Raw genomic sequence first — 27,678 nt, 5'->3', positions numbered from 1 at the left:
TATTGTCAAATTACAGTTATAACTGTAAGTGGCTGAAGAGAACTTTAAATGTGCATAGTTTAAAATAAATATACTAAACAAGATAGTGGAAAGAATGAGCTCCAAAGCCAGGGAAAATATAGATTATTGCAAAACCTTGAAACCCTATTTAATTTGATTTCTACCAAGCCAAAACATCTTTGACTTTTATGTAATAATCTTATGTAGCCTATATGCCTATTTATTTATTTATGTTACATGTTTTTTCTCTTTTTATTAACTTTTCTCCATTTATTGTTACAGTTTTACTCTTTCGTTAAAAAAGGCATTATAAATATTATTCAAATTGTGATCTGGTTGTTCTTTTGTGTTGTGTGTGTGTGTGTGTGTGTGTGTGTGTGTGTGTGTGTGTGTGTGTGTGTGTGTGCTCAGATTGGCGGGAAATTGCCTGCCCTGACATTTCAGGCCCTGTGCAAATAAAATGGATGCCTATAATCTCTAATCAGCTGTTAGTCACTGCTTTCAGCTGCTCAGTTATCTCTGAACTCTCCCTCAGAAAAAACAAACTGAGACATGGGTGCTGGGGACTGGAAGCGGGGAGAGACAATGAGAGAAAACATAAACGCTGTTATTCCATAGAACTGATAAGGTGACAATCTTGGCATAGTGAAAGTAAAAGAATGTATTTGAAGCATTTTGTTTCTTTGCTCATTTGAGTTATTCAAATGAATCAGAGGATATTGCATCTGAATAGTGACTGTTATTTCCAGTGAGTTATAACTCACCAAGAAAAATATACTTTTTGAGAGTTTATTTGGAAACCATGAAACAAATGTGACATTCTGAAATTCAAATACCAATCAGTGTGCTGTTCAGCTAGAAGCTTGTAGTGCCATATTACTAATGGGACAATTGAATGGTTACTACTCTTTACTGATACTGCTATTCGTATTTTATACATCAGTACTCATGAAGATATGTGTTTTTGATTCAAATTGGATATTGTTCTGTTATACTTATGAATTAGCATGTCTGCGCCTTCACTCATGAGATAAATGTCATGAAAGATCTCCTAAATGCAGATTTGGAAAGGTGTTATTTTGTACAGATGTCTGATAAACTGGAAGAAAGAAGATGAAGAATGTGTCAAATAAGTAAATACCTCACGCAAAGTTCCAATTTTATTTTGATTACAGTAATACGGTCAAATGCAAGGAACAGAACACCCTTCAATTTATAACACTGTGTGATGTATCGTTCTTTGTTCGCCATCTAGTGGTCTACATGGTATTGGCTAAAAAAGTTGAGAGTTTTACAACTTTTTGTTCCTAATTCAAGGGCAAGGTAATCTGAATAATTAAAAAAACTACAAAGCCTTGCTTGGGGATTAGCAACTCGAGAATGAATCATTGTGCCCTCAATTATTAAAAGGGTCTGAGGGCACAGTCAATTACTTCTTATCCACTATGGTTCAGAGTCTGTAGCAGACAAAGGCTCAGGGCTGGATTGTTCCCTTTTTGGTCAAGAAAGAGCCAACATAATATATAATGAATTCTCATCTGTTGAACAAATTATCAGAGGTAGCTCTCAGGTAACAGCACTTCGTTACTGAAGAGACTGTTTCTGTTATTTGCTACTTTTTCTTTTAGTTTCTTAATGTGAACACACACATATTTAAAGGCATAGTTCACCCATAAATGAATTATGACTTTGATTCTTTGAGGAACACAAAAGGAAAATTTTGCAGGATATTCTGTTTCTGTCACCATTCACTTTCATATATGGAAAAAAAAAAAAAGATGCATTGAAAGCATGTGGTGACTGAGGCTTTCATTCTACCTAACAATCTCCTTTTGATTCCATGGAAGAATTCATACAGGTTTGGAACAACATAAGTGTGAGTAAATGATTACAGCGACTTCATTTTTGGGTGAATTATCCCTTTAAGTGCTGTAAATCTGATTACTGCTGCTTGAGAGATGGAGATCAATTGTATCTCTTACAAAAGAATCTGTTTCACAGCATGATCAGACCAACATAAGCAATACGGATGAAAATTGCTGACTGATGCAATGTTGAGGCAACACAATCAAATTACCTGTAAACTACCATTACTAGTATTTTATGCTATTTTACATGACTTGCATAAATCCAAGTATAAAATGAATGAATCAGTTTTTGCACATAAATCAATTAGGGTAAAATTGCAAGCAATGAATTATGTTGCTCTTGCCAGAGTCTCAAATTTTTATTCCTCTTACTATACATAAGAACCTCAAATGTGTGCAATGTAGCTCTAAATTACATCAGCATAAGGAAATTTGCACGCATCTTACATCATACATGTGTGGCTCAGCCCATATCTCAGTGACTCCTTTGTGCAGAATTCCTGCATTTCCATAAAACATAAGAATGAATCTTTTAACGTAGATAAACAAAATGTGAGTGTTGTGCCACTAAAGCAAATCAATCGTATTTATTTGGAGGCTCTATTTCACACTTGAGAAATCTGACACTTGCTAGACTGACCTGCTGGAGAAACTTGGCTGTTTAAAGAGACTTTCTGGTAAATAAGAGATTGTCATTAGAAGTAGTGCCACATGTTTGGAGAATGCATACCACACATAGGTGGTCATTGCACAAAACCCACACCTAATAGAAAATCAAAACCATTTAAAGAAATTTTAAGAGCTTTTTTTTTCTTAAACATATATATTTTCATCTTTACTATTCTTTTTTAGCTAATCTTTTCTTTTTTAAATGGAGATCCTTTGATGCAAACATTATCACATTTATAATAAAATAGCATCGATTGAAAGAAAGAAAGAAAGAAAGAAAGAAAGAAAGAAAAGAAAGAAAGAAAGAAAGAAAGAAACAAAAAGAAGTGGAAGGAAAAGACAGAGTCAGTTTAACAAGCATTACAGTCTTATACAGTGTTCCACATTTTTCCAAAAAAAGAAAGAAAAAAGACTGCAATAAGTTAAATGAGTGACTAAAGATATGTTTATAGCAGCAATTCCTGCACCACACCCGCCACAGCCTGAAAAAGAATTCACAATTTGACGTGGCAGTGTTGGGGGAGGATGGGATTACAGAAGTATATGTCTGTGCATCCCCCAAAAGAAGAATCCAGAAGGAATGTTGAAAAAGACCCTGAAAAATAAAGTTATAATAACTAAACAGTTATAATAACTAAAGAGTTATGTAGTGTATCTTGTGTTATTTTAGCAATTTCTTAACAAAAACGTTTTCTAGAATCAAATTCACAGCTTTAAATACACTGCTGAGTTGGAAAATTTTTCCAACTCAGCAGTGCAACTTTTACCTCAGTGGAAAGATGTAACAAAGGATAAGACATTATTCCCTTCCATTACACATTGCAAATTAATAGGTACTTTGCATAATTATAATGAAGATGGCAGCAGTTTGATTGCAAAGTTTAGCTTTTTTGTTTGCAGATTTATAGTAGACTTTAGGACCTTGCAGAGAGCTCTTCAGAGCTGTTTTCACTGGATCCAGAGGGAGGTCTCCCAACTTCCAAAGCAAAGCCAGACATCCTCATTTGAATATTCCTGTTCCAGCTTCTAGAAGTTTCTTTCCCGGAGTATATAGGCCTCTGCGAGCAGCAGCTCAGCAGCATCCGAGATAAGAAGAGGAGCACATCCGAACAGCTGTCCAAGGTAATTCTTGGGGAAAATGCTATCCTTGCACAATGTTTTGAAAATGCTTTGAAAGTGCTTTATTTTGCATGCTGAAAAGGTTACTACACACAGGGTCAGAGAATTCTCTTCTTACAGCTTGTTTTGCTTTGTTTTGTTTGTATGACTGATTTGCATTTTAAAAGCGATTTACAGACAACCCAATGTATATTGAACTAAATGTTACATTTATTTGTATTGATAGCAAGAAAAATAAGAAAAGTTTCATTCTGTTGGGTTTTCTTTCTTTGCTTTTCTAATAGTATTTATTTTATTTATTTTTACTTTTTGCCATCTTATGTAAAATTAGCCATGAATGAAAACTCCAAGATGTCAGTTTACATATAATGCCCTTTTTTATGTGCAATTAAGGATATCCTTACTGTAGCATGTTAGTCCAGATCTGTGTACATGCATTAGTTAATAAGTTGTAAAATGATAATTAGGATCTTACATGTTAGAGTATTCACTAAAAAATTTTCAGTCGCTCAAAATTTCATAGGGAATTATCCATAGGATAGTGGAATTTTCCATAGGGAGTGGTTTCAACTTAGCCCTGAACAATGCTTCCTCTGGAAATCAGATGCTGGTCTACTGTGGAAATTCTGATAGGCCAAAAGTTTCCCCCTAAGATCTTATAGCCAATGAGAAGAGTCTACAAGTCATTCTTTCTCTGTGTGCATGAATTGCCAAAATAGGAGTTCTCAACCTGAAATAAAACTTTTGCTTACTTAAGGGGAGAAATAAGAAGTACAAGTTTTTTTGTGTGCACATTTTACAAGTGTATAAAAATATATATTGTGTGTGTACATTACCAAAATGCACCTCTTGTCTTTCAGAGTGAAAATCATTGACAACTATGAGTATGAAAACCTATCGAGGTATCCAAGATGATGAAAAAGCAACATTCAAAAAAGAAAGAAAAAGTACAGCCATGTTGAATTTGCAACATCTTATTCCCCAACCAACAGTACCCACAGGCATAATGTTTAAAATGCTTACTACAATTGCAGAATACAGCAAAGTTCGCTAATATTTACTTTAAAGAGTAACACATTGTCACAAATTTTAGGACTGAGAGTTATAAAATAATCAGGCTCATGCGTTAAGCAGTGCATTCCAGTCTGATTAGTCTTTGTTGACGCTGTTTAAATTGTCTGGGCTAGAAAACATGGCCTAAAGGTTTGATTACTTGTTTAACAACTTAGGGTGGATACATTTCAATGACATTAAAACAAGATACAAAAGGAAATTATTTAAAACTGACATAAAATTAATGAACAGGAAAACATTCTTTTTGTTCCTTACAAAAACACTATGCTCTATGCTCACAATTGCTTGCCCTTCCCTTTCTCTCCTTTAGGCTTCCATTGCAACCCAAACACGCAGCAAGCATGTGGGTCTCCAAACTCATTGCTCTGTGCCTTTTGGCTGTGGCCGTGTCTAGTGAGGACAAGAAGCTGAGCAGCCATGCAACCTCTATGGCAGACACCAGCGCCAGCCTGGCCTTCAATCTCTACCACAATGTTGCCAAAGAGAAGAACCTAGAAAACATCCTCATCTCTCCTGTGGTGGTGGCTTCCTCTTTGGGAATGGTTGCCATGGGGGGGAAATCTTCCACTACTTCCCAGGTGAAGAGTCTCCTGAAGGCTGATGCCCTGAAAGATGACCATCTCCACACAGGCCTGTCCGAGCTTCTAACTGAGGTGAGTGACCCACAGGCCCGTAATGTCACGTGGAAGATCAGCAATAGGCTCTATGGCCCCAGCTCCATCAGCTTTGCAGACGACTTTGTCAAGAACAGCAAGAAGCACTACAACTACGAACACTCGAAGATCAACTTCCGTGATAAGAGAAGCGCCATTAACTCAATCAACGAATGGGCGGCCAAGTCAACTGATGGCAAGCTGCAAGAAGTTACCAAAGATGTGACAAACACAGATGGGGCCATGATTGTCAATGCCATTTTCTTCAAACGTAAGTTTTTATTTTGGTTTTTGAATTAGAATGAATATCTATATAATAGTTCCAAGAATATCTATATAAATTAACTAATTGTTCCTCTTTCTATAGCCCACTGGGATGAGAAGTTCCACCACAAGATGGTTGACAACCGTGGTTTCCTGGTTACCCGTTCTCACACTGTTTCTGTTCCAATGATGCATCGCACAGGTAATACTAACAGCTTGTCTTAAAAGGCCACATCCACACTAGTTTCAGTTTCTTAACATCATCGTCTTCTCAAAGTATGCATTAATTGAGAGCGTTTTTGAAACATACCATTTACTGTAGTGGACAACGTTGCTCTAGAGTGGATAAGAGGCAAAAACGTAGAAAAATGTATGTGTTTTCAAATGACAATGTATTAATTGTTGCCTTTTAACAGGTATCTATGGCTTCTATGAGGATAAAGAGAACAAGCTCTTTGTGTTGGACATGCCTTTGGCACATAAGATGTCCAGCATGATTTTCATCATGCCCTACCACACAGAGCCTCTGGAGAGGTTGGAGAAACTGCTTACTCGCCAACAGTTGGAGACCTGGATCAGCAAGCTCGAGGAGAGAGCCGTAGCCATATCTCTGCCTAAAGTTAGCATGGAAGTCAGCCATGACCTTCAGGTAAATATGACTTTTGCTATATACTAGTAAACCACTAGTGTATCATGAGTCACCTTGTGTATGATGTCTGACTATGAGGTTCTTTTTTCTTGTCTTTTGCAGAAACATCTTGGAGAACTTGGTCTTACTGAGGCTGTGGAAAAGTCTAAGGCAGATCTATCCAACATTTCTGGCAAGAAAGATCTTTACCTGGCCAACGTCTTCCATGCTTCTGCCTTCGAGTGGGACACAGAGGGCAATCCATTTGATACCAGTATTTACGGTAGCGAAAAGATCAGGAACCCCAAGCTCTTCTATGCTGACCATCCCTTTATTTTCCTAGTGAAAGACAACAAGACCAAATCCATCCTTTTCATTGGCAGGCTAGTTCGGCCCAAGGGTGACAAAATGAGGGATGAATTGTAGTTCTCAAGGGGATTAAGTTTAATTCTATTTGTATGGTACTTCAAAATTGTATTATTGTTATTGTATGGTGTGACTTACCTCATGTGCACATTCCAATGGATAATCTGTGTATGTACAATCTAGTTGAACTTCTCTGCCAGTGACGTCAAGAACAAAATCATAATTTGAAGGAGATAGGTGTTTTAAAGGCTTTTTAAATGCCAGTTTTAACAATTCATCAGGAGCAATGCAATCCTATAAGTGAGAGATTAGAACCCCACAAATTTACCCAGAGGTTTGACATCAATTCGCTCATGTGGCTAATTCAGTCAGATATTATACTTATATTAAGTATAGTGCAATTAATGTTAGGCTGTGGTATTGTGGTATTTATGAGGGTGCTTATAGAATGTGCATGTTAAATCTGTGTAGGGTCTTACCTTATCTTTAATGTTTAAAGGGAAAAGGCACCTCTATCATAGCGTTTATCAATCTCAATCTCACTTCCTCCCATCAAAAACACCCTGTTTGGGATCTTTGTTGTCTTGACTCCTGCACTGTACCTTTCTAAGTTTCTACTAAACTTTTCAATTTGTCAGATGTCATGTTATGATTAAAAAAATGTATACCATGTGGGAAAGCGTGCAAATTTTTTTCTCTTTAACTATTCTTTCTCTTTTTTTCAATAAACAAAAAAAATAAAAAATACATATGTTATGTCATTTCTTTTAAGTAATGATTTTCCTCTTGTACATAAAACATTGCTAAATGTCATCCTACCCTGAATAAATGACAATAACTATTAATGGCAGAAAAAGAAAAAGAACTAAATATTTAGAGTTTAATCCCAGTCCTTCCGCATGACTTCACGTGGTAAATTCCTCTGAGGGCTGGACTGTGGAGCTCTAGCAATGTGTTGATTCCACTGAGAGTGGAGTGTTGTTTGAACAACAAAGTGTTGTTCACCTCCTCATCTGTTAAAAGACACTGATTTCCCAGACACCCCACTGCCTTTATGGTCTCATAAACCCAGTGGTGTAGAAGTGACTGAAGAGGTGGGCATACTGTGAATTACAGGATACAGTACACTACTAAAACTTGATATTAGATATCTATTTAAATGAATAGGTTTGATTAACTGTTCTTTTAATTACCTGTAAAAACGTAACCTTGAACAAAATAAATTGTTAAGCATTGGATAGGTAATGACTAGGGTGTAGTAATGTTCACATTAACACGTTATCTTATATTACGATATACAGAACATACAAATTAATTATTAGGCTATTTGTTTTATGTGGGCAAAAATGTTATTTTCTGTGTATGGTGAAATAGCTTTCCTATTAAGAAATATAAATTAAGATAATTTGATATCACGAGGAAAAAAGCACAGCTGACAGCAGTAAAAGACAATTACGCATGTAGTGGCAAATTTCAATAGCATACATTTTAATTTAACGGTATTAAATAGTTGTACTTTTAGCAGCGAAGTAAATATACAGCAAAAATGAAGGTTACTCCAGTGCTGCTGGCGCATTAGTATTTCACTGTAAATTCTAGAAATGTCTCGCCCCTTATTAAAATGGAAAATTTGCTTGGCAAAATTTTTTCGAGTCGAACTGTCAATTCTGCATTAAATTTCACCAAACCCCTATTCTGGCAACTCCCACTATATAATTAAACATCAAATGATTGGACGAAAGTTGTCTATATGTCACCAGCTTGACAACACCTTCCACCTTCAAGATAAGGCATAGGTTCCCTATCTATTCAGTTTACTTGACATTGCAATGAACACTATGGGGTAATTCCTTTTCCACAACCTAGTTGAAGCCCTTGTATCTTAATGCAAATCTTATGATTGGGAATGATGTTTGAGCCCCGCCCCACCCTGCCCCTTTAGGCAAACATTTGCCCTATATAAGCAGATGCTCAAAAAAAGTTTCTTCAGAATTTTCTTCCTTCAAGACTGACATTGTCTCATCTTGACTACGCATCTGAATCAGCCCTCTCTTCACCATCGACAGATACCCATCAGTGGATGGGGTTCCCTGCAGACGCATCAGGACGTTCTTCGCCTGACTCTCAGCGCCTGCAGTGAAAGATTCACCTGCCCGAAGAAGTCTCTCTGTGTCGCCACCGGATCGGGTTCTTCGCTCAGTGAGACATCTTCCCGCTTCCCACAGCATCCAGGCAGGAGCTGTATCCTTTGAGATATATATATATATATATATATATATATATATATATATATATATATATATCACTCTATAAAAGAGCCACTTGTATGCAAGCGTCTTTTTAAAGATGTTGTATCAAGTGTTCCTGTAAGTGACTTGTCGCTGCATCAGACCAACATGAGAGCTGTGTCCGCTGCGAAGAGCGAAGAATCCTCCTGGAAGTCTAGTGTTTAAAGGAATCTACAGCTCCTGCCTTTTTAGGGGTCCATAGAGAATCCAAACTTGGCAGGATGATTCTAAATCCCCCTATACTACTCAGGCATACAGACACACATCCTTCAGACACTAGGTGGTGCTATTGCCAACAAAACAAACAAAAATCATATTTTAGGACATAAATCTTGAACCGTAAGGGCTAGTAACTAAATTTATTTTCCTCTGATTCCTTGCGCCATGCCGAAGTTAGTTTTGACCCTCCTGACAGAATTTTTCTCCGCCCCTTCTTTTTCCCGCTATTTTGGTTTGTTTGAAAAAAATTCAAAACTAACTCATCCTAGACCATTTGCCACACCATTGCACACCTTTGTCTCTTGGTGGTGCTATAATAATTAAAAAACTAAAAATGTCTCTAACTATGGAACATTCATCTGATCAACTTGACATTTTGCATGCACTGTCTTTGTCCAAGGTGCCATCAAGGTCTATGAGCATCTTTAAAAACATGTCCGCCATCGACCAATCAGCTTTCAGCAGCTTTTATATAGGGTTAAATAATGCAGATCGAAACTAAACTTGGTGTGCCTATTTGTCTCTTGGTCCATGAGTTCTGTGCAAAATTTGACAAAAATTGGCCACCTGGAGGTGATATTGCATATTACATGCATGTAAATTGTTGTATATACCGTTGTGTTTAAAAAATAAACAAGTTATTCAGACCATGCTGTAAATCTCCTCATTCTAAACGACTTTGCTTTAAGCACCATTGGTTTGAAACAAAAAGTTCAATAAATACTTGAGATTATTTTAAAAGATTACTTTTTTGAACTAGTCGTAGGTTGTTCGCCCGATTGGAACCAACCCAGTGCAGAAACATTCTCTGCAGTCCCAAAATGAAAAGTTATCAAAGAAATTGTAAATTGTAATATCTTCAAATGGTATTCCAAAACGTTCATAATGGATGTGACCAATTTTACTAAAATGGTTGAACAGATACACATATATATATATGAGGTAATTCTGAGGACAAAATTGGTGTTGTTAGCTCACTCGAACCTTTACATATTAGCGCTGTGCACGGATGCGAGATGCGCTCTGAGAAGCTGCCGTTCATTCATTCTTCCTGTGATAAAACGGTGACAAAATGCGATAAACAGTAAAACTACATGCACTCAAAACCAATGAGTTTATAACAATCGTAATTAATGATCATAATATGTCGACATTTATTGCCAGCCTGTAATTTAAAGCAGCATAATGTAGTATTTTTGTATAGCTAAAATAGCTGGAAGTGGCTGATACCGGAAGTGGTCCACATTCAAGGTTGACAATGGCGACATCCTAGTTTCACTGAAAAATAAGATAAATACGACATGACGTCCACCTCCGTGAAGTTGACACCCCATATAATTAAATGATCACCAAAACAATTTCATTCATTTGTGCTGTGTTTGTGCTGGTTTGGTGTTTTGAGATATTAAGCATTCTTTTTGGGGGCTGTGTGACGTCACTCTCCACCCCATCTCGCTCAAATCTATCCAAACTGGCGCTGGTCGCTTGTGCTCGGTTTGTGCCAGTTTGTGCCGTTAAAACAAATGTTGTAACTATTTCCCTTCCTTAGATATAGCAAAAATGTTTTCGGGAGTGGTAACGTCATTCTCCACCCCTGTTGTCTAAATCGCTCCAAACCAGTGTCATTCATTTGTGCTCGATTTGTGCCGTTAAAATGAACACTTTATCTATTTCCATTCCTTAGAAGAAACAAATTGATTCGGGGCTGTGATGTCACTTTCCACCCCATGTTGTCCGAATCGTTCCAAACCGGTGTCATTCGTTTGTGCTCGATTTAGACTGTTTGTGCTGTTGAAAGAAACTCCATTACAAAGAAATAACAAAATTATCTCCCGGATCTGTGACGTCAGTCATGCATTTACCTCATCTCGTCCAATGCACTCATTTTCTGACTCGTTGGTTTGTGCTCGCTTGGTGCAGGTTTCTTACCGTTGCTGTCATTGTTTTTTATTTTTCAATATTTTTAACGCGTCAAATCTGCCAGTGCCTTCAGTTGAGCGCTCCCGCCTCCCGCTGCTCAGTCCACGGTTAGAGAGAATCTCTGTACACCAATTAAAAATAAATAAATAAATAACATTAATCACAATTCACTCAACGGTGTCGCGTCATCACCTCAGTATAATTAAAAGTCTGGCGGGTCAAAAGGATCCGCGCTGTTCTGGTGGCTATACGAATCATAACGACTCGGTTACTAACGTAACCTCGGTTCCCAGAGAGGAGGAAAAACTCCGTTTCTCACGCTATGGGAAAACTCCGTTTCTCGAGAAATATTGAAGTCTTTATGTAAAACGCATTGCAGCTGCACAGCATACAGCAATGAGCGAGGCAGCTCGTTCATTGGCTGTGCTGCGGCAACTTGCTCGAACCAATGACGGGGCGACTCTGAACGCGTGACCAATGGGCGCGCGCTTCGCGCTCGCGCGCTCATGGGCCCGCCAAGATGGGCGTGGCTAGGGCTATATATTAGGCGCCCCGTCATGAGAGTTCTTTAGGTTCAATCGACTGAAGCGAACTGACCAAGCACAAGCACAGCAGCTTACGCAATACTCGTTCCCTCCTCTCAGGGAACCGAGGGGGGAAAGTGCTGCGTCCATACATTTCGTGAATGTACGGGGGGCCAATGATAGGCCGAATGGTAGTACTGTGTACTGGTATGACTGTCCCTCGAAAGCGAATCTCAGAAAAGGCCTGTGATGAGGCGCTATTGGAATGTGAATGTAAGCGTCTTTCAAATCCACTGATAGAAACCAATCCCCGGGGCGAACTTGCGCGAGGATATGTTTGGTCGTTAACATTCTGAACGAGCGAATCATTAAAGCTTTGTTCAGATGTCTGAGATCTAGGATGGGGCGGAGGCCACCGTCCTTTTTCGGGACGAGAAAATAGCGGCTGTAAAAACCTGCCTCGCTCATAGAGGGAGGAACAGTTTCTATAGCGCCCTTCTCTATTAGTTTGAGCACTTCGGTGCGTAGAACATGTGACACATCTCTCCTCACTTTCGTCTTGACCACCGCTGAAAAGCGGGGTGGTCTGTGAGCGAATTGAAGCGAGTAACCGTGTTTTATTATGTTCAAAACCCATTTCGGCATGTCGGGGATTTTTTCCCAGGCTTTTGCTCGCACAGATATGGGCTGAATGCTGGCTGGGGGCGTGTCGCAGTGACGTATGGGCCCCACCGGCAAATTGCCTTGTTCTAACACTGAGCTTACAGCTGTCAGAGGCGTGGGCGCACGCTGAGCAGCCTTGTTGAGTGCCGAGTGCAGGGGTGCGTGTGAGATTACAGGCACGCGCGCTATCTCCGAAATGCTCGCAGCATGAGCTGGAGAAATGTTTGAAACTGTATGGACAGTGTTTTCGGGTGGGGGTGCATACATCATAATATGCATGCGCGCCACTGTCTTAAAGCTTCCCGCTCTTAGCGGGGAGTTTCTTGGCTCGCGCGTCGCATCCGTGATGCTTGCGGCATGAGACAGAGAAATGTTTGAAACTGTATCGACAGTGTTTACGGGTGGGGGTGCATACATTGTAATAGGCACGCGCGCCACTTTCATAAAGCTTCCCGCTCTTAGCGGGAGTTTCTTGGCTCGCACGTCGCATCTGTGATGCTTGCGGCATGAGACAGAGAACTGTTTGAAACTGTATGGGCAGTGCTTATGGGTGGGGGTGCATATACCGTAGTAGGCACGCGCGCCACTTTCATAAAGCCTCCGCCAGCGGCGGGGGTTTTTGGCTATGCATACAGTGTTTGTGTGAAGGGGTGCATGCAGGACAGCAGGCACGCGTGCTACCTTTATAGTATTTCCCGCTTTTACTGGGGAAGTGTTTATAACTGTGGGAACAGTGCTTGCGTGTAGTGGTGCATACATGACAATAGGCACACGATCTACATATATGGTGCGTCCAGCTGGAGCTGGGGAAGTATTCGGCACTGTTTGGACAGTATTGATACGTGGGAATGCGCACTTTAGTGTGGACACGTGACCCCTTAGTGACACAGGCAGAAAATGACTCTTTTTGTGATTTCTGTGTGTTGCCGTTAAAACGGCGTTTGATTGCAGGTGAGCGAGTTCTGTGACTGGCCCATTGACTGCTGTACAGACATTTCCAGCCGCCTGTAAGGGGACTGGGTAATATTTCACACGTTTTAGAGAGAGTGGTCCGGCTTTTGCGAGACACGCACTCTCTCTTTCTTCCTATTGCTAGGAAGACTTACGAGGCTCCGGGTTCAGCACGATCTTGGGCCGAGGACCCCGTTGCTCAGGCGGCTTCCTTCGGTTAGCGGAATGCGAGCTGCGTCGAGCCCGTTTAAGGTCTGCTCTTTGGCTGGGAGACGGGAGGCGCCGCCCTGGCTCGCTGCTGCTGCTGAGGCGGTCTCTGGCGGCTCTGAGACGAGCTGGAGCGCTTGGGCAGGAAGTGACGCATAGCCTGCGAATACTTCCGAGCTTCAGTGAAGCGTTCAGCAAACTCTTTTACCGCCGGTCCGAACAGGCGCGTCAAGAAATGCCGCCTTATCCGCGTCCTTCATCTCTGTTAGCGTCAGCCACAGATGGCGCTCAAGGACAGTCAGGTTAGCCGTGGCCCGGCCGATGGATTGGGCGGTGGCCTTTGTGGCTCGCAGGGCTACGTCAGTGGCGCTGTGCAGGTCCTTGAAAGCCTCAGGTTCAGGTCCCGACTCGTCCATGGTGCGGAGAAGTTTGGCCTGATAAACTTGTAGAACAGCCATGGAATGAAGCGCTGACGCAGCTTGGCCGGTGGCGGCGTATGCGCGGCTGGCGAGAGCTGAGGTAGATCGGCAGGGCTTCGAGGGATGAGAAGCTTTGGCTTTCCATCCAGCGGTGGAGGGTGGGCACAGATGGTTGGCCACAGCCTCCTCGAGGGGCGGGTTCCTCAGTAGCCTCTTTCTCTCGCGCCGTCCACCGAGGAGAGCTAGGAAGAGAAAGAAGGCTTCAGGCGAGCAGAGTGCGGGGCTTTCCACGACTTTGTGAGTTCGTCGTGAACTTCGGGGAAGAAAGGGGAGGGTCTCTGTCGAGGGGCCTGCCGGCGCCCCTACAGGAACCACTCGTCCAGCCGGCTGCGGGCGGGTTCTTCCGGAGAAGACCAGTCGAGCCCGAGGTCTTCCACGGCTTTGGACAGGATGCGGACGATCTCAGAGTCCATGCTGGTGCCCGTGCTCGTGTCCGCTAATGTCGACGGTGCGGGGTCGAAGGCCAAGCCCGGCCAGTCGTCGGATGCAGCGTCAATAGAAAGGCTGTCATCCTTTTCACCATCGTCCCCTGACGCGCCGAACGAGACGAGACCCACCGCTCTGTTGGAGGGGTGCTGGTCCGCCTGCGTGAAATGGACTGGCGGCGGGTAGATCTTGGGTAGTGGTGAAGCACGCGGGGACTGGCCCGGCGTGACGTCACTGAATTCTGCGTGCTCTGGCAGCCTCTGTGAGCGGCGCTTTTTCTTGCGCGGCTCGAACGGAGGAGACGGCAGCACGGTGGAAGCAGGCTCGTTTGCGGCGAAGGCGGCAAAGCGAGCACGCAGCTCGGCGAGGCCCAGGGAGTCACATTTGGGGCATCCGCCCTGAATGAGAGCAGCTTCTGCGTGGTCAGGTCCCAGGCAGCGAGTGCAGATAACGTGACGGTCCCTGTCAGGAAGAGTGCCTCTGCACGAGGCGCAGGTTAAAGGCATTTGGAACAACGCCTTGAAAATTGCTCTTTTACTTAAATCAAAAGCGTCGCAGAGGCGAAAACTTGTAAGTAAAAAAGGATATCAGTGATACGCGCCGGATGGCGTAGCAGAAGGCTTCGAAGGCGGCTGAAGGCGCCGGCGTCCTCTTAGCAGTCCTGCTGTAGGCTTGTCAACGGCTGGCGAAAAGACTCCAACAATCCGGAGGATCCAGCGAAGAGAAGGTCTTCGCTGAAGGAGATTAAATCTAAAGAACTCTCATGACGGGGCGCCTAATATATAGCCTTAGCCATGCCCATTGGTTGCGCGTTCAGAGTCGCCCCGTCATTGGTTTGAGCAAGTTGCCGCAGCACAGCCAATGACCGAGCTGCCTCGCTCATTGCTGTATGCTGTGCAGCTGCAATGCGTTTTACATAAAGACTTCAATATTTCTCGAGAAACGGAGTTTTCCCATAGCGTAAGCTACTTACGCAATAGGAGAGACCTCTCGAGAGGGAACTCATTTTAGTTGGGCATGCGCAAAATGCTTTGAAAGATAGGTGTGCACATGGCGTATGCCTGTATGCCCTAGACTACGCTACTGCATCAATCTCTATAAAGATGTGGGAAAGCAGTTTCACAATAGCAGATCCATCATGTATTCTGAATGAAAAATGAGCTTTGTGGAAACTTCAAAAGAGGGTTTATAGCTGGAGTGAAGGGTTCTCTTGTTGAGTTGGGAAAATCAGGATTGGGCAAAAACAAAGAAAACATCCATTAAGAAACCATAAACCGAACCATATAACCAGGGCTGTAGCAAGACATTCTTGGCACCCCTGACTATTTATTGCTCTGGGCCCCTTACCTATTAAAATAATACAGTTTTGAATTTGTTGTGGGGCCCCCCTGGACCTTTGGGCCCCTAGAATCGTTACCACCTTTCACTCCACTGGCTACGGTCCTGTATATAACTAACCAATCTGGAAACCTCGTCAATGGGCAAACACAAACTGAATCAAATATGTGGTTTAAAAATGAAAGCTTCCCGTTTTGAGAGGCACGATTAAAGATATTTCTAGATGTAAAATAGCATGGACTATATGGCCACAGAACGTGCCTAACGTCTCTATATCAGTGCCATCTTGTGGTAAATAATGAAACTACAGGCAAGGCTTTGCTAATTTATTTTGCTCTAAAGTGCCAAAATACCATGGATCATTATATCACTATATCACAGAGTTTTATTGAGATATGTATATTAATTAATAGTTAGTGTCAAATTTGATTAGACCAGTGGTTCATCTTATCTAATGTAAATATTGGGAGTGGCATGGCCCCACAGGCCCCCCTTAGCGCCAACCCTGCAGTGATCGCTTTGCATCATCTCTTGGAAGATTAACATCAAAGCTACTTGAAGTGTTGTAGGCAACTTTAAATTATGGCCTACTGAAGATGTCCTTCCACTTTCATTTGAGAAATAATACAAAAAGACCAAATGTATGGCAAAATAATTAATTGTTCAACTTAGCATGCTACTTGTTTTTTGTACAGTGTTGTGGTGGTCCTTTACATTCATATATAAATATATAACATTACAATGTCTTGCTATCATAACATTTAATGTTTAAAGACCCTTTTGCAATCCTTTTCCATTCATTTGTTCATACAATGTAACAATTATGTAGTTTTACATTCGTAAGTTATATTTTACAGTCCTTTCATACATGTTTAACAGATAATTCGATTAAAAAATGGTAGTGGTGCAAAACTGAACTATCAAAGAGATGCAACAGCCTGTTTTGTTTTTGACAGTCACAAAATGATAATTACAAAATGCCACTGAGTCACTCATAAGGCTGTGCCCTTCATTGATAGATTTGATTAACTTAAAATGCAAAATGTGTAAGTTCTTTAACATTTTAACCAGCATATGTAAGGCAGTCATACCCTCTCAGACAACCCCAGCCTACATGTTTAATACAACTTAAACAGCATGACAACTAAATAGTGTCATTTTACTTTTATTACAAGCATAAGTGGTTCATCAGAGAGAGATATGACCCTATATTAAACTGGTTACTTGGGAGAGAAAAGGTTTAACTGACAACACTTATATATCAGATTTGCCTTGTGTTTTAAATGTTTAGCAAAGTATGACTATTATGAAGTATACATATGCATAGTATGAATACAATTTAGCATAAATCAGTAGTAAACACAGAATTATTGCATTCAATCATGTAATTTCTCTTATTAAACTTCTTATTCAGCATAATAGTTTTAACACATTTTACAATTTTCACCAATCCAGAAATAGCATGGTAACATACAGCAGCCATAGTTTTGCAATTACTTGCTCTCAACCAACCTCGGTCAGTCCGTCCATTTCATTAATATCACTATAGTAGTGCATTTGTTCTTTGTGACAGATGTCCATTAAGCTTTACCAAATCTGATCATCACTACACTGTTTTTTTGGTTCAAGAAGATCAAAGAAAATCATATAAAGGTCAACCATGAGTATCAAATAAATGAATACACAAAACATGAAACCTCTGTGATAAAGTTGGTATGCATGTGGGGCCACTCTGTGGCCAAAACAGAGCAAGTGTGACAGCTTTAGACACTGGGAAGGAAAACACTTTCACTGACTACCTGTTTCTCAGCTGCAATTTCATTAGCACTGTTGTTTCTGCTGTGCTGGACAGAGTCGGATTAGACAGACAACAATCAATCCTATTAAAGCAGTCTTTGTAAGCTGTAGTGATACACACATGTGTTCTCCTTCTGTCTCTCTCTCGTCCAGTTGGTTATCTGTCTTTCCTTCTTCAGTTATATTGTCCCCCTCTTTGCTTCTCAGATTTTGGGCTTGTCCACTTGTCTGTTGGCCTTGCGGAATATTGACTTGATCTCATCTGTCACCATGTCTTGCCAGTTATCTCTAAAAGTTGAAAAATGATTTAAAAAGTATAAAATGATGACATTATTGTAGAATTCATTTTTTGACTTTTCTAAGCAATATCACAACAATTAATATAAAAAACAACAACATAAAAACACAAAGTGCACAAAAAAGAAAGTAACAGAAAAATACTTGCACACAAAACTAAAAGAACTAACAAACAGATAAAAGCCAATTGGATTAGCAACCACTCCAGCACAATCAACAAAACCCAACCAAAAGTCCCCTTAAACATAAGACAAAAAACTCTGCATGCAAGGTGCTACCTCCTTGCAACTGGCTATGGACTCATGCCTTTTTCTCAGCTTTCCTTCTCTTGTAAGCCTCTATGTCCTCAGGTCTCAAACCATGGTTGTCTTCCCTGATGCATAAATCCAATTATCCAATCCATAAATAGTATCCCATTCAAAAGTACAAAGAGAATTAATTTAAACCAAGAGAATTAATCCAAACGTTCCATTTAATTGGAGAGTAAATACGGTAATATACAATCTGATTCATTAAAATGAAGTGCAATATAATGAGAAGACCACATTGCTTGGGGTTACATATATTAATTGTAATGTATTTTATAACAAAATTGAGGTGAAGTCTTACCCTGGTTTGATCTCTGGTGGGTTTGGCAAAGGCTTTGTAAAATTAGATTTTCCAACAAGCCAGTATGTTTCTTCAATGCCCTTTCCCTAAAACCCCATAGAAAATATAACAGTAAATCATTGCTCAAATGCTAGTTAGATATGATACTTATATAAAAACAAAACATTTGTATTAATACCTTTAGCTCTGTCTTTCCTCTAACATCTATATTGTAGCCGTCGTTCAATGACCGGAGAATCTTCACTGTACTAATGTTTACATGTATTCTGTAAGCTGATAGAAAATCAAACATACATTTTTAACAAACATTCTCATTATTTCACTCCTGGAAGGAAACAATCTTCTGCAAGGAAATTACAAGAAAAGAAACATACGCAACCCTGTAGATTCCATACGAGAGGCGGTGTTGACTGTATCTCCAAAAAGGCAGTATCTAGGCATAGTTAGACCCACAACTCCAGCAACACACGGCCCTGGACAGAGGGAACATGACCAGGAATCAGAGGATGCATGACGAAGACGTTTATATGGATAAACAAAAGAACTTAACGAAACAGAAATTGTGTTCGTCATTGATAGATCCCATTGATCTCTGATTCAAAGTGACTCTTTGGACTCAGGTCTGTACATCCTGGCTTCTTCAAGGGCACAATGGTCATTTTTATACCTTCAGTACACTGGGATATGATCCAAGCTTTAAAATACTGTAAAGTAGGATGAGGAATGGACTTTTACCTGCTGAATGATTACATGTTTAGAGGTTTCATAACATTACCACTAAGTGGATGATAACAGTTGGAGATTGAGAAGCTAACCTGAGTGAATGCCTATCCGTATCCTAACCGGAATTTCTGGCATATGCCGGATCTTGAAAGAGCCCACAGAGCTAAGTATATTCAGGGACATGTTGGCGATCTCAGCTGCATGGTTGTTGCCGTTCCTCTTTGGCAGCCCAGAGGCCACCATGTAAGCATCTCCAATGGTTTCAACCTAGGATGAAGAAAGGTTGGATGTTTTTTTTTCTCCATGGAAATCGAATGCTGTACGATATTTTGACTGGAACATCATAGCTTACCTTGTAGACGTCGTGGCTGCCCAGAACAGCATCAAATAGACTGTAAAGGTCGTTGAGCAAATCTACAACCTCAATTGGATCGCTAAGAGATGAGATGGTGGTGAAGCCCACAATGTCACTGAAGTAGATGGTGACCTGATCAAAGTACTCTGGCTCAACAGAGACACCGGTTTTCAGAGCTTCTGCCACAGAACTGTAAATGAAAATAGAAATGATTGAAATCTAGATATGATGAAAGGTTTATCAATAATAGAAATATCATCTAAGCCACCATTTTCTTTTCCACTTCAATGTCTAAAACCTAAGCCACTTCAAAGCCTTACATTCCCCTAAATTGTAAGTAAATGTTTTAATATTGTATGACATTTACATTGAAATTCCTGTCAACCAATTGCAGATGTAATCCTAAACCTGCCCTTAAAAAAGAAGGCACTGATTGGTTGATAAAGAAAGTTTCTTCGGGATCAACAAAGGATGTTACTTGGGTAAATTAGATTAAGCAAGTGGGCAATATTTTGGTGTTTCAAAAGATGTACTTACAGAGGAAGCATCTCAGCCAGAAGCTTCTCTGTTCTTTGTTTCTCTACCTCCAACTCCTCTGTCCTCTCCCTGATCAGGTCCTCCAGGTTAGAGGAGTACTGCTCCAGCATGCGCAACATGGAGTCAATAATATTGGTCTTTTTGCCCTTGTTGATGAGCTTGAACTGAGCACAGAAGTAAGAAGCATTACCACTGAATTTAAACAATGCATATGATGTAACATTCTTATCTGTTAGACCAATGCCAGGAAACTTCAACTACATTGTTTTCATTTTTAATGATCCTGGGGTAACACTTCACAAACAGTTTCCATTTGTTAACATTAGTAAATGCATTAGGTATCGTGAACAAACACTTAACAATATCTATTTTTTACAGCATTGATTTTTTTTATTTTTTATGTTAGTTAATAAAAAATACAATCGTTCATTGTTAGTTCGTTTCGGTTCATAGTGCATTAACTAATGTTAACAATTACAACTTTTGATTTGAAATATGTATTAGTATACAGTATGTTGAACTTAATATTAACTATTACTAAATGCTTAGTGAGTATTGTGCATTGTTAGTTCACTAATGTTGTTAACCAAATGTTAACAAATGGAACCTAATTGTAAAGTGTTACCAATCATGGAATTTGTCTGACATTAAGTTTCTTAAAGTAACAGTTCACTCCAAAATGAAAAATCAGTCAACATTTACTCATCCTCATGTACTACCAAACCTGAATTTCTTCCAAGGAATATAAAAGGAGCTGTTAGGCAGAATTATGTTAGGTTATGTTATGTTAGATGTTAAGAAGCCTAAGTCATCTTCAATTTTTTTCAAAATTGCAATTAAGTGAATGGTGATTTTATGCGTATAAGGAGTGGCGTTACTGGAACTATTCTATAATTATTCTTTATTATTTTACTGTGCATTCTGTTAAACTAAAGCACTGCTTAAAGCTTACCTGATCAAAGATCTCATCAAAATAAGGCCTTCTATCAGGTTGTTCACTCCAGCACTGTTTCATTAATTGGATGCATTCCAGTGGGGCTTGATCTGGGGCTACAGTGGGCCTACACATAGGCGGAGGCTTCTTCACCTTCCTTATTATCGCTGTTGATGGAATAAACATAAACGGAGTCTTTGCTTATGGAGAGAAGTCATGTTTCACTAGTAATACATGCCTAGTTACTGTTGTTACAGCCTGAATATCAAAAGTCTGATATCTTATAAAATAACAGCTCTCCTCTTGTTAATATTTCACGATTTGAGGTGTAAATCTGTCTGTTGCACATACAGTCCTGGACAAGCTGAAATACCCCAGACCCCAAGTATAGTGGGGCTAGAATAATAGAGGTGCTTGCCATAGCACTAATACCCTTACACATGAAACAAAATTAACGATACAAAGAAACTTTATGACCAACCTTCAGGAGACAAGCCAAGCATGCAGTAGGGGGCTCCTCTGACAACTACTTCTTGAAGTATAATTGCAAAGCTGTAAACATCTCCTTTAAACGTTCCTTTCCATGGATTGTCTGGATCTCTAAGATGTTCAGGAGCTGTCCAGAAAAGATCTGAGAGACAAAACATTGCCTTATGTTTTTTATTATCTGAAGCTGATATGGAGTAAATGTAAAATTGACATTGAAAGCCACATTTTAAAAAAGGATGTCCATACCCTCAGGAGGTGGGGACTCTTTTGGAGCTTTCTGGGTCTCAATAATCTCATTGTAACCATAATCTGTGATCTTTAGAACAAAACGTCCATCTACCACACAATTACGAGACTTCAGATGCCCATGAGGAAATTCCCTGTGGTGAAGATATTTCATGCCCTATTGGACAAGCACAGACACCATCAGACTGCCATTGCAATGATGACAGACACATATAATTATGCTTAAACTGGGATCTACAATTGCTGGAGATTTTATAATTAAAAGCTCCCATTATCACAATGTTCATCACAACATTAGTCAGCAAAAGTACCTTGATAAGATCCAGCAGTAAGGAGGATTTAAACATCCAGTCAAGTTTGACATCTTCATTACGAAGGAGGTCATGTAGGCTCCCTCGAGAGCAATGTTCAGTGACAATGGCATAAATGTCACAATCAGTGAAGAACCCCAGGAATGGATTGACATTTTCATTCCTTAGGTCCTTCATCTATGAATTATAAATAGGACAGGACATGTCACTCAGACATCAAGCTCATACCAAACTGTTTTAAATTAAAAGTATTATAGACTTTTACCTTGGTGAAAATCTTAGTGGTACTCTGTTTGATGTCGTTGAAATGTCCCTCCTTAAATCTTTTCAGCCACACCCAGTCCCCCTGCAAGGATCAAAACAATTTACAGTTGTAGCAAGTTGAAAAGACACGGCGTGCTCTAGGAATTAAATTTCATGACACATAAAGTCACCTCATATACAGCCACGTTTGAGGATTCATGTGTTGCTGTTGCCATACTATTCACAGAGCGGGAACAGTCGCCTATGCTCTTCTCCTCAATGCAACTTTTTGAATCACTAAGATCCTCAAGGGTGATTTTCTGTAAGAAAAGAGTACATATTAACAGGCAGAAGGAAAATAATATAGAATCATGTTTTCAGACAAACAGCAAACAATATGTTTTTGCATTAACAAGGAAGGCAGCTGATAGTGAGAGGCATACCATCTTGCTCAACAGAGGGTTGATGAAGGTCAGGTCATCAAGTGTAAGCAGGATTCTGTTAGGCCCTTTGATCAACTGGATTTGTTGGATTCGCCTCCTACAAATATCAGCCAAGATCACATACAACACATTATCATTGTTTGTAACCTTACACTGTATACGCAAAAATTTAATACAATTATCTCATCTATTACACAGCTGTGTCACCTTATGAATAGAGTTAGGCCAACAGAACTAAGAACTAAAATGAAGATGATCACAAACGCTATGATGACATATAATATTTCCACACCTAGAACACAAAAAGAATAAATTAGCAGGCAAATACATAGTACATAGGTTACAAGTTGTACACTAAATGACATGCACCAGTTAAAATCTTCATATATATATATATATATATATATATATATAAGACTATATAATAAGACTTCAGTTAAGCAAGGAAACAATAGAACACAATGATCTCTGTTTGTTTGCTTAAAAAAAATAAAAAAGGATTAAATGCCTCTCTTATGACTAATGAAGCTATTTGTTTCAACGTTTAACCACACTAAGTTATTATAATATATTTTTCCCCTTGACAACAGTTTAAAGATTGTGAATGTGATGATTACTAGCCAAACAGAGTTGGAGAGTAAACATAAAAGTAGCAACACTACTAACTTCATTACATTTTTGAGTTGCGTGACAGTAGTTCAGTAATTTTCACAATAGTGCTACTTTTATAGTGAAGTGTGTGTGTGTGTGTGTGTTATTGCTTTTTTATCAAACTGTACTGCACACCAAATAGCACTCTTACCTAATCCTAAAACTGTGTGTGGATGGGTGGGTAGGTGTGGGTGTATGTGTGTATGTGGGTCAGGTTTTGCTTGAACCACACATACAGAGACACACTCTTTTTTTTTTCAATTTTCCACATCTGTTGTGTGTGTGTGTTTCAATTTTGTATTGACTTGAAGGTCTTTATATGGACTGGGTTATATTGACTCGTAACAGCTTCTTTGGAACTATTTTATAGCATAGTTTATAAATACATGAGAAGTTAATCATTTTAATATTGTCAGATCCAGATCACCTTCGTGAAACATTTCATGAATAATTAGACAAAAAAATAAAGTTAAGTTGATGCATAGCAGTGTTTAAAGTTTAAACTGATCAAATTGATTAGGGTTACTGTGCTGCATTCAAGGGTTGAATAACTCTCAAAGTCCCAATTTGAACACAACATGTTATGGATTTTGTGTGGATTTATTGTACCTCCTGTGCAGATAGCATTGGATTCAAACCAGCAGCTAGAGTCAGAAGATGGGGGGGAGCCTCCGGGGAAGTGAATGGACGTGCCAGCAAACAACACCATGTCTGAACTCATGTCCACTTGAAAGCAGCGATATAGTTGAGTTCCCCAGCCATCAGTGTCCAAGATCACAAAGTTGGTCTGCCTGTTCCCTTGGGTATCTATGCTGATGTTCTGGTTGAACCCATTAAACGTCATGTTCCTCGTGAAGAAGGCCAGGTTGGTTCCAGAGAGCCACTTACCTGCCCTTCTGGCATTGTGCATGGACTTGGCAATGAGGTACAAACTGTTGTATATCGTACCAAAAAGTGGAGAGACCTGAAAATTAGCAGTCAACATGTGATCACAGTTAAAACATGCCAAATGTAAGAGAACTGTAAAATGTATTTTAAATCAAAGTTAAAACCAGAGAATATCTCAAACAGGTTCTTAGAAGGCTCTTCTAATTTGTGCACACCTGCTCTGGCTCTTGTGACACTGTTAGCTCTCCTAGCTGTTTGGCCATATTGAATGCTTCGTTGAACGACATCAACTCCGACTCAACTGTGACAGTGAGTACAGCATCAAAGGCTTTGCGTAGTTTGTTGTTGTTTTGTAGTGGGAAATAGGTGGTATTGGTGTAGGGCAGGCTGTACAGGAGAGTGTCGTATGATAAAAACACATAGCGTCCATTTGTCAGCCCCATGTCATAAGCCTTCATCAGGAAAGATGTTTGTTGCTCTCCTCCGATGAGCGCTGAGTGCATACACATAATGATGACTGAAAGACATGTGAAAACTCAAATGTTGAATTCTACAATAATAAGGACATCTATTCAATATAATAGGTTGGTTTGTTGCCTAAATATAGCAACTAATGTATTTATTTTAAAAAGGCCCTTCTTCCATAATCAATACAAATTGCAGTTATATGTATGCATACTTATGAGTGTGCATTTGAGACATGCCTCTCTACACCTGCAGAGATCATTATAGCAAAGGTTTTTGAAAGCGATGAAAGATATTGAACATACTTGTGTTCTTCCAAACCTGTATCATTTGAAAATGAGATATCATTGCATTTTTTCCATTCATCTCCTTTCTAACACATGGGGTTGAGTAAAGGATGATAGAAATTTCATTTTTGGTGAGCTATCCCTTTAAGACGGTGCTTTTCTGGTCAGATTATGTCAAAAGACCTTATTTTAATAATAAAGTGATGAAGAAACTTAAAACGTATGTTTACTTACATTGCAAAACTATTTCTTCAAGACACTTTACCTTTTATTTCCCCTGCGTTTTGGATTCTCGTCAACGTGTTCTCTATCATGGTGTCATTCATTCCCACAGACGCAATGATGCCAATGGGCAGCCCCTTGCTTCTGAGAGCACTGGCCAGTTTGGCAGCAGTGTTGATCCACATATCCTCATTAGAAGACACGATTCCTATGTTAGCCCATCTAAAATACTTCAACACATTGAAAAGCACCCGTGTTGGAGATGGTAAAGCTCGTGCAAATGTTGGGTAGCCTTGAGCCCGGTCTAACTCATAGTTAATACACGTCCATGAAAATATAGCCTTGTCCCAATTCTTGCCCATGAGAGATGCGGCATTGCAATATCCTGGATTGGTAGGGCCTACAAACACATCAGCTGCATTCTCATATTGTATGAATGATGTCAATGCTTTGGATGTTTCACAAGCCTCTTGAAGAATGATGAAGTCCATTGTACAGCCCAGGTCTAAACTGAAATCCTCGTTTATGCGACCAACAGCCAATCTCGATGCAACGTCAGGTAGTGCTTTTGAGTAAAAAGGGTCACAGTTCCAAGGCCCAAGGACTCCCACTTTGAAAATCAGGCATTGGACACAACATGGAAACGTCAAAACACCAAGAATAATCCATAGTCTAATGCTGTAAAATGGAAGTGTTGAGAGGCTGTGTTTGCTCCTGATGATGGAGCAACAAGGGTAACTGGATAACTCCAATAAAGCACCTCCGAATGGGAGGTGAATATATTGCATTGTCCTCCTTTAGAAGCCGTTATGAGAGATGGCTGTTACAAAAAATATACCTAGAAAACACCAAAATGTGCAACTGAATTGAAGTCATGGCACAACTTTACCCTAATTTTCAAGGCTAAATATGCACTGGAAACATTTTTACTCCTTGTGGTAATGTGTAAATTATCTGGTTTTAACCAAGTAGAATTTAACATCACAGAACCAACCTGACTAAATTGGGTTACACCAACAAAATCCATTTTAAGGGTTAAATCAGAAAGAAAAAGATCCTTAAAGTGACAACAGCAGGATACAATTTTTTCCCTAGTGTACACATAAACAAAGTAAACCAAAATATTTGCTTCATGTGCTACATCTAAACATTACTGGATCCACTTGAATGTATTTGGTTAATACTATATCAACATGAACTTTAAGAATAACATCTGGTAGAAATAGCTCTTGAAAGGTAACAATTGCTGATTACTACTTACAGAAATATTTTTGGCCTTAAAATATATATATATATATATATATATATATATATATATATATATATATATATATATATATATAGGCCTATCAATTGTCATAAATATGTTTTATATCATATTATCATAATTTTCCAATTTACATTTACTCCTATTTTGTCATTAAGAAAACTAAAACACATTACCTAATATAATGTAATTAAAACAGAAATGTACATACCATTATTTTTGGGACTCTGGGCGCATGAAAAGATTTCCACAAAGTTTTACCTTTTTCCTCCAGTGCGTTTCCTTCATGAACTGAATTTAAGAATAGTGCGTGATATCCTTGAAAGAGTTCACAACGTTTTTCTTCTTTTCCAACACCAATAGTTCCTTGGCAGCATAAATAATGCGAGTGAATCCGAAATCTTAGCTCACAAACAACAGTTTGATGAGGCTCGTCAGTGGCGTTGAGAGACTTCAACTTCAGCACCCTGGAGAGCTACTTAATGCCTGCAGTCAAGTGCCCTTTTGCACCTTCACAATTCAAATCCAAAGTTTAGTAACATTTTCCAGCTTCACTGTTATGAATATTAATGTATACCCACTCTGTAGTTTTGAATTGGCAAGTGTTTCAAATATGAGTAAAATGTTACCTTGTCGTCGAATCACAATTTCTAGTATCGGTGATGAGTTTCAAAATAATTAAATACATTTTTAAGCCTTAAAAATAAGTAGTGATGCGTGTGGTTTTAAATATCAACAGGCCTAGATCTTTCTGTATTCAATCAAAGTCCTTTGAAAGTGACCCGCGGATGAATCTAATCCATACTTGCTCAGGGACAAAATAAGAGGATTGCATACACACGTTAACACTTCAGTCCCACCTTTAGACTGAGGTAGCCAAGAATGCATTTAATTGAAGAAGCATGTTTTTGTTGTACAGCATTCGTTTAATTATCACAAGTGATGCATTATTAAGATGAAGGCATCATATGCGTCAAGAAGAAATTAAATGTAGCAGCCTAGATGACCCAAACATATAACTTCATATTGCAATTTGTACTCATTGATTTTCACCAATATCCAATTATTATTATTTTTTATGATTCATAATTATTTATTTATATTCATTTCCAGCAATCAGTACAAAACACATTTACATTTTAGCCCAACCCCCCTCCCCAAGGCACACTTATTAATTAGGTGAATCACATGGTTTGATCTAATAAAATAGATACGAAAAAATAGCTAAATCAATACTTTTAAAAATGTTTTATTTAAA

At 39.5% G+C, this 27,678-nt stretch overlaps 2 protein-coding genes across 5 annotated transcripts; one reads left to right on the top strand and one right to left on the bottom strand.

Moving 5' to 3' along the window:
* The first annotated feature begins 3,553 nt into the window (after positions 1-3,553).
* Positions 3,554-7,369, top strand: LOC127632099 (serpin H1-like). 4 transcript variants are annotated; one of them, XM_052110584.1, is made up of 6 exons: positions 3,554-3,659; positions 4,517-4,603; positions 5,041-5,654; positions 5,751-5,849; positions 6,064-6,296; positions 6,399-7,369. In XM_052110584.1, the coding sequence occupies exons 3-6, from the start codon at positions 5,072-5,074 to the stop codon at positions 6,699-6,701; spliced, it is 1,218 nt and encodes a 405-aa protein (XP_051966544.1). In that variant the 5' UTR covers positions 3,554-3,659; positions 4,517-4,603; positions 5,041-5,071; the 3' UTR covers positions 6,702-7,369. The 4 variants fall into 4 exon arrangements, with proteins under 4 accessions (XP_051966544.1, XP_051966546.1, XP_051966543.1 ...); XM_052110585.1 differs by having other exon boundaries at positions 3,570-3,659; positions 4,517-4,558; XM_052110586.1 differs by lacking the exon at positions 4,517-4,603 and having other exon boundaries at positions 3,556-3,659.
* An 8,877-nt stretch (positions 7,370-16,246) lies between these two features.
* Positions 16,247-27,187, bottom strand: LOC127632085 (retinal guanylyl cyclase 2-like). The gene is made up of 20 exons (XM_052110563.1): positions 27,050-27,187; positions 26,632-26,930; positions 25,197-25,991; positions 24,395-24,696; positions 23,901-24,255; positions 22,848-22,932; positions 22,641-22,737; positions 22,389-22,517; positions 22,220-22,300; positions 21,955-22,131; positions 21,644-21,800; positions 21,390-21,539; positions 20,927-21,075; positions 19,975-20,138; positions 19,435-19,627; positions 19,175-19,349; positions 18,734-18,832; positions 18,538-18,632; positions 18,360-18,445; positions 16,247-17,741 (listed from the first exon to the last, which is right to left on the bottom strand). Exons 3-20 carry the CDS (start codon positions 25,939-25,941, stop codon positions 17,657-17,659), a joined length of 3,324 nt encoding a protein of 1,107 aa, XP_051966523.1. The 5' UTR covers positions 25,942-25,991; positions 26,632-26,930; positions 27,050-27,187; the 3' UTR covers positions 16,247-17,656.
* Positions 27,188-27,678: the final 491 nt, after the last annotated feature.

Source organism: Xyrauchen texanus, chromosome 38 (assembly GCF_025860055.1).
Source record: "Xyrauchen texanus isolate HMW12.3.18 chromosome 38, RBS_HiC_50CHRs, whole genome shotgun sequence".
NCBI classification, from domain to species: domain Eukaryota; kingdom Metazoa; phylum Chordata; class Actinopteri; order Cypriniformes; family Catostomidae; genus Xyrauchen; species Xyrauchen texanus.
This window is presented reverse-complemented; position numbering and strand designations above follow the sequence as displayed.